Below are 7,985 nucleotides of genomic sequence, written 5' to 3' on the forward strand. Positions count from 1 at the left end.
CATATACTTTCGTCTATACCACCGTACCCATGCTTATTATGCATGTGACTACATTCCTTTGTCTCTAGTCTTATTCACAAATTGCATGCTACTGGTGTATATATGGTGTATATCTAAATATTTCCCATTGTGTCTTAAGGATTTTGTATGGACCTGTTCTCATGGATATCCACTGAACTTGGATTCAAGTACGAGTACTATGAAGTTGAAGATGGACAGTTTGGAATCTACAACTCAAAAACTGGGAAATGGAACGGAATGATTGGTGACGTATTGTCTGGAGTAAGACTATTTTTTCTTCTTTGTTTGTTTATTTGTTTGTGCCTGTATTCATTGTTGTCACAGATTACCATCTACAGCAACGCAAGACTAGGTATTTTTATTTTAAATCTTTGCGTATGAGAGTATGGGAACGACTAAAACCTTCGACAATTTGATGACACGACATGCCCTTGATATTTCTTTTTGTATTTTACTCATTTGTAATGCGCTTCAACCCCTAAAGAAAGCAGACATCGCTCTGGCGACTTTCTCCATCACATCTGATAGACAGATAGTTGGAGATTTCACTCAACCGTACTACGACAACGGAATGACGTTTGCTATGAAGAAGGTGGCATCAAGGTAAGTTCGTACCTTGCGAAATGCTTGTGTTAGACATATCTTGTCAGGCTGAAAAGTAAAAAAAAAATAATGATTTGATATATAGAATCTGATCCCCATTTGCTTCGCCAGATATATTTTCCTCTCTTATTGAGCATTAAGATTAAATTTATTGACCGGAATAGTATACTACAAAATTATTTTTTGTGTGATTTTAGAACTTCAAACACTTGGGGCTTCATCGGCCCATTTCAGATGGAACTGTGGGCCACCATCTTGTTGACGGCCTTGGCGGTGGGGCTCTTTCAAGGCGTTGCCAACCAAGCAACAAAAGAAATGTAAGTCGCATCTTTATATTCCTTCAGCTTTGGGAAATTTATTGTCGACTAATCCAAACAATTAAAAATGGTTGCTGATGGACAAATATTCGAAATAGATCCGTATTTTACCTTCGCTCATCAGAGGACAAGCACCGTCGTCTAAAAATGTACTATTATATATAGGACAACATTTCTGTTTGACCTCGTTTTCTTGTTTGAGACAACATCCAAGGATCTACAACTGCTTTTAAATTATTAAAACATCTGACAGAGACAATGACGGTGATTCGCGTGAAAACAAAGATGACGACAAGGAGACAGGTTTCTGGGAAGCTGTGTGGCAGTCATTCGTGGCTCTGGTTCAGCTGGGTCCGGAGTTCTTGCCAAGATCATTCTCGGGTATGACGTTCAAAAATCATTGATGCATTTTGCTTCATTAAAAGACACTATTACTGTTAATTATAACTCTGTACCTGGTTTAAGAAAATAGGCCTTCTGATGTTGCTTTGTCGTCTATTCGACCTCACTTTCGTCTAGGTCGTATTTCTGCATTCTTCTGGGGAGTCGGCGTCCTTGTGGCCATCTCTACTTACACCGCCAACCTGGCTGCTTTCCTGACCGTCAGAAATGTGGACAACACAATCACTTCTGCTGAGGATCTCCTTGGACAGGTATGCTAAAAACACAATCAAAAGCCTATGAATGATAATGGGCCATTGTAAATGTGACGCATTGGGTGCATATTGCCGTACGTCTCGTAATCATGTATTATCTTGTATCTTTGTTACAATTTTAGACGGAAATTTCATACGGCACAATAAGAACCTACGCGACGTGGGTGTCCTTCAAGACCACTACAACCGAACCGTACCAGTCACTAGGAGTCGTCATGCAGGCCAATGAAGAGTCGGTGATTGTGGATGACCTACAGGAGGGTCTGGACAAGATGCGTACGGAGAAATATGCGCTGTTTGCGGATAGCGCTGAACTGGACTACCACGTGAGATGATTTTAAAAGAACGTTTAACCCTATTATATCTTGACCAGGCTATTGGGGGTCTTCCTGGAATTGGGGTGGGGGGCTGTTTTAGCAAAACGTTGGCAAATAAGTATTATTAACATTCAAGTTTGTCTAGTCTGATGCCAATGACGACAGCACTGACACCAATATGACGACATATAATGACGTCATATGTCGGCCATCTTGAATTGACAATCTTAAATTTTCTAGAGTACGTTTTTTTTTCGACACATTCTCGTAGAATATGATAATATCGTAGTCCTAACACACGTTGTTCGGTAGTTCTAGGACGTCAAGGGCACTTTTATCCTAAATAGGGTTCAATGTTTGTATTTTTATTTTCTGTATATGGTTACTGGAGTTTCACAGTCCATCCGGCAGTTGTTCTTGACGTTGCAAATCTCACAAATTAGAGGAAAGTGTAAAATAAGGCAAGTTGTAGGCAGGTTCTACAATATTTGTTTTTTTGCTTATGTCATGTTGATACGATTTTTTGTTCCCAAATTCTGCAGGCTAGCCGTCAACCCTGTGATCTCCAGACGATCGGACGGCTGTTCTGGCAGACAGGTTACGGGATGTTCCTGCCTAAGAATTCAAAATACACCGTGGAGTTCAACAGGTTCATTGTGGCTGCAAAAGAACGAGGTGTATTCGACGAATTGGACGCCAAGTGGTGTGTGCAGTTGTTAAATCAAGATTATACAAAAGAGCTACATTTGTCACAAAGAGAACGTGTCGTGCTTTAACAAAGCTAATGGTGCGATCTTTAATTGCCTTTTCTTGTCTATTCACATTTGATTTTTTATTTATCTCTAATTAAGTAAATAGAGGAACGCTATTCATCAAATCTTAAGAAGACATTCTTCACTTTTTTTTATTTAGGATCAAAAGCCAAGAGTGTTCCCATAAGGTCAAGACTGTGTTGGAATCCTCTGTGATCGGACTACAGGACATGTTGGGTGTGTTCGTACTGGTGTATGGGGGCATGGCGTTGGCTCTCATCGTGCTGATTGGTGAATTCATCTACACATGTACCCAAGACGTAAAGAAATCGGATGCTCAAGATCAAGTAAGATTATTTTATTTTCAACATAAATTTCCACCTCTAGATAGAATGTTGGAACTTTAAAGCAAGCAGTCTTATATTCTTCCAAAGGACAGAGTCTATTCGGCGTAAAATGTATTAACCCAGAATTAGGTCTTCTTAGCTTTGATCCACTCCCGAAAGTGAGCAACAAGGATTCCAGACTACGAATGTCTGTAAATAGTTCAAAGATGATGTAAATGGTTTTATGTATGTGTTGCTTCCTAATTTATGCATGTCTATTCTTCTCAATTACTAGATAATTACTCACTTACTTTTTTGTCATTGACCCAGCCGAAGACTCTTACGGAAGCAGCAAAGACACGTCTAAAGAGGATGTTCTGTCGTAAGAAGTCCAAGGGAAACAGCAACAAGAACATTAACATTTTCCCGGGCCTTGCTTAATTAGACACATGTCCAACTTATGATATAACTTTATCATTCAGAATATGTATGTCTTGCAAATGAAAGTCACAGCTATGAACTTTTGGGGAAACTTTATCTGCCCCGTGAACAGAATTGCACCGTATGGTATGTGTGCAAGATATGAATGTATAGGTGAACATGCATGTTCACGATGATGGATTGAGTTCTATGCGTTCAAACTGCTACGTCACTTTGTCACCAGATAGTTTATGATCTTTCTGTCCGGGAAATGTGTGATCTACTGCCAGCAATGCTTAAAATTACAACATATCTGAAACATTTACAAGTGAAGCATGTGAAAGGAGCGAAAAAAAATTCAACCCGACGTTCGTAAAGTCAATATATCTAGTATGTGCATGGTTGTATATGCAGACGCATTGACTAAAGAATTGAAACTACAATCTATGAATGTCTTATGGCTGGTGGTTGGTGAAGCGAAAGAAGCGTATAGGTTGTTAAAAGAGTCATGTTAGACTAAAAAGAAAGGCTGGGCATACTTATACTTGATGTCAGAGGCATGGTAAGTTCCACTAGGTGGCGCAGTTACACCGTCACCGACAAGGGTTATCGTTGTTACAAAGACAGCTGTAAGGAAGTGATGCTTTGTTGACAACATGAAGAACAAGCTTTCGTATTTATTCAGATTGATATAACAGGTGACTATCACATTTTCAAGATAGCAACCCGGTGACCACACCCTAAGGTTTGATCCAATTACACCGGGAAAGACTCCTGCGTGCTCTTTTCAATGAGTGTAAATGTTTTTAACGTGCTAGAGGTGTGGCAGTCCAAACGGGACCTCCGTCCAACGCCCTATCGTGACAGCTATATCTTAGCTGACAGTAAGGCCACGTTGATTTGATTATATGGATGACATCCACGCTCGCACCAATTTTCGGCCATTTCCACACACAAATGCAAAAAAAGTTTTCGACCACACAATAAATTGTGCAAATCAGCTGTAAAATGAGCACATATATTCCGTAGATTGAAAAAAAAGTATCAGAAAACAGATAACTATTGCCATATATAGAATGCCAAAATGAATCTAATTTCAAAGAATAAGATGTGAAAGGACGGAAAGAAAAAAAATCTATTGTTGGTTGGGGGGGGGGGGTACCAGTACAGAAAATTCAGGTCCAGAGGATCATGGTATACGTTACCATACTATGTGTGTTCAGTCCTATGTTCAACCTTCCTGGCCACTTTGATTTCATATACTGAAGGCAACTTTTTTTTGGCCAAACTTTTTTTTTTATTCGCTCGCTCGCATCAGTTTTGGAGTTCCCGGAGGATGTCATCCATATAATCAAATCAACATGGCCTAACGTAGATAGATCTAACATCTGAAAGAAGTTCAATTTCTACCAGAAATTGAATGGCAGGACAAGACAAAACTAAGAGATATCCTGAAATCATCAACAACAAAAAATGAGGATGTACAAATTATCTCAAGATTGTTCCATACATCTCAAGACATGGTACTTTTTCATAACAACTTTCAAAATATCTTGAGATTTTCTAAAACATCTCAAGATTTAAAGGATGGGCATGACACATTACCAACAACTCCCTTATTCTGCAAGCCACATTATCGTTAAAATATTGATATGAGTCTTTGCCATAACAGCAGCTCTGAACAGCAGACAATGTCAAGGTCGACGTCGATATAATTGTTTTACCTGACTCCAAGGGTCTTTGGAGTGATGTGCATCATGAAAAATTCAAGCAAATTTACACTGATCATCGACTTCATTGGTCTTTACAAGGTCGGTACCCATTTATTATCAAATAAGTGTCGCAACTTTAATGGAATTATAGTGTAATTTGCTTATTGGAAGTGTGTGATTAATGGGCATTTTTGGAAAGTAGAGAAATTGAGAAATCAACACATTGCTTGTTACGATTTTTAGTGGTCGGTGGTTGATGATCATGGTCATTATTACGGAACATCGTGGAACTGATATGGCATCTTTATTTGTTAGAGCAGCTCTTTTCGTGCTTACTGCAGCATCCTTTGTTACGGCGGAAAGACTTGAGCAGTGTGGTGAGTTGGCATACGTCTTTTAATAGTATAGAAAAGCTCACTCAAAAGTTGTTTTACTTACTGTCGATAGTTCAGTGTACATTTTATTGTATGTAGGATACAATGAATATGCCTCTCAGGACCACAAAATGTGGTGATGGTACTCCCATCCAGAATATACAGTCATTGGGCAAAAATACAGCTGTACCCTACCGCCTGTCATACCATACGTAATGTATGATTCTACGTTTGCTCTTTGGATGGTTTGGATTTGATAATCAATTCCTACTTACGCAAAATCTAACTCTTCCTTTTGTCTGCAGGAGTTGATCCGTACGTGTCTGACTTGAGCAACCGCACCCTGCGTGTGGTCACTATCGCGGCGGATGGCTTCGTACTGATATCAGATGTGGACAAAGACGGGAATAACGTCACGGGGAACGACAGATTTCAAGGCAAGTTAGTTTCACAGCTGTACATTATTAATTTGGACACATTCACTGCATGGGCATGTGAATACATGAATATGAGACATCTTCGAACAACAAGGCTTCTAGAATGAAGCTAATGGTCGACGTAGATGTAGGTAATTATAACCGTATGCGGGCAGTATAGTATATGACAGTAGATCTGTAGCATATTTTCATCTATACCACCATAGCCTTGCTTATTATACGGACCTTTTGTTTCGTATCTGATTTACAAAATACACGCCATGGATGTACTTACAATAAATTTTCAATAATATATTGGGGGCCTTCTACAGGATTTTGTATGGACTTGTTCTCATGGATTTCCACTGAACTTGGGTTCAAGTACGAGTACTATGAAGTCGAAGACGGACAGTTCGGTATCTACGACTCAAAAACTGGGAAATGGAACGGGATGATTGGCGATGTATTGTATGGGGTAAGACTATTGCTATAATTATAGATACCCATCCTCTACGTCTTATGACTAGACATCGCTAAATCTGGGCGTGTAAGGTAAACATGATTGCAACATGTAATCTGCAAGAATTGGTGTCAAGACAACTCCTTGTAAAATCGTCTGCGTTTTGCTCATTACCTCCATAAATATTAGATTTTCACTAGCATTTGCGTTTGTGTGTGTGCGTGTGCGAACAGAGGACATTAACAGATACCAAACATGCAAATGAGGAACTAGTTTTCATAATCAATCAAATGATAAATGATTAGATGTTTCATTTGTTTCATTTGTTAAGCTATTCAATGATGAACAGCACCATGCAGAAATCGTGTAAATGTGCATTCCATTTGCATCACATCTACATAGCCAAACTTTCAATATGTTTCCTACACAGAAAGCAGACATCGTTATGGCACCTCTTTTCATCACATCAGAGAGACAGAAAGTTGGGGATTTCACTCTTCCATACTACGACAACGGAATGGTGTTTGCTATAAAGAAAACAGCATCAAGGTGCCATATTTCTCATCGTTCTAAGAATAAATATCTGGCATATCTTGACCGGCTAATAAATGTATTGATGTATGAAATCTGATCCACACTCTGTGATATTGATCAATTAGGTCATGTTTATAAACCTACTCCTGGCTGATATACAAAACCATATTTCACACCTTCTAGGACTTCAAATACCTGGGGCTTTATCAGTCCATTTCAGAAAGAACTATGGGCTACCATCTTGTTGACGGCCTTGGCGGTGGGACTCTTTCAAGGCATTGCGAATTTAGCAACAAAAGACATGTAAGAAGAAACTTTATTCATTTAACATAAAGTCTTAAGCCATTGATGTCGACTAATCTAAACAATTTATATTTCAATTTGCAACTGGTTGCTGACGGGAAAATGTTTATTATGTATTCGTATTGTTACCTTTGCTGATTATGAGACAAGCACTGTTTTTTAACAGTAATGCCGTAAGACAACATTTTCGTTTGACTCGTTTTTTGTCTGAGGTAACAAGACAATGCTTTACTAAACTTCTGACAGAGGCAATGAAGGTGACGTACCTGATCATGATGTCAGAGATGAGGACAAAGAGACAGGTTTCTGGGAAGCTGTGTGGCAGTCATTCGTGGCTCTGGTTCAGCTGGGTCCGGAGTTCCTGCCTGCTTCATTATCAGGTATGATATTGCTTAATAGTGGATACGTTTTGCTTCATACAGTGAAAATACTGTTACTGTAAACTAAACTGACTGTAAACCATTTATCTAGTAATGAAATGTTGGTTTGACGTCTTTTCAACCTCACTTTTGTCTAGGCCGCATTTCTGCCTTTTTCTGGGGAATCGGCATACTTGTGGCCATCTCTACTTACACCGCCAACCTGGCTGCTTTCCTGACTGTCAAGAACATGGACAACTCGATCAATTCTGCGGAGGACCTCCTTGGACAGGTATGATTGATACAATAACAAGACCGGCCTATAATCATTGTTGCTATGTTTTGAGTGCATACAGCCATAACACTACAAATCATTTTATGGTATCTATCTTGATCTTTACCCACATTTTTAGAC

At 39.2% G+C, this 7,985-nt stretch overlaps 1 protein-coding gene across 1 annotated transcript in view; it reads left to right on the top strand.

The window, feature by feature from the left end:
- The first annotated feature begins 5,609 nt into the window (after positions 1–5,609).
- LOC118422146 (glutamate receptor 1-like) overlaps positions 5,610–7,985 on the top strand; it is a 2,675-nt gene continuing 299 nt past the window's right edge. The window contains exons 1-6 of the mRNA XM_035829662.1: positions 5,610–5,640; positions 5,804–5,935; positions 6,247–6,389; positions 6,805–6,923; positions 7,458–7,591; positions 7,729–7,862. Coding sequence (XP_035685555.1) covers positions 5,610–5,640; positions 5,804–5,935; positions 6,247–6,389; positions 6,805–6,923; positions 7,458–7,591; positions 7,729–7,862 — 693 coding nt within the window. The remainder of the gene's footprint in view (positions 5,641–5,803; positions 5,936–6,246; positions 6,390–6,804; positions 6,924–7,457; positions 7,592–7,728; positions 7,863–7,985) is intronic.

This window comes from Branchiostoma floridae, chromosome 9 (genome assembly GCF_000003815.2).
Source record: "Branchiostoma floridae strain S238N-H82 chromosome 9, Bfl_VNyyK, whole genome shotgun sequence".
Classification (NCBI taxonomy): Eukaryota; Metazoa; Chordata; class Leptocardii; order Amphioxiformes; family Branchiostomatidae; genus Branchiostoma; species Branchiostoma floridae.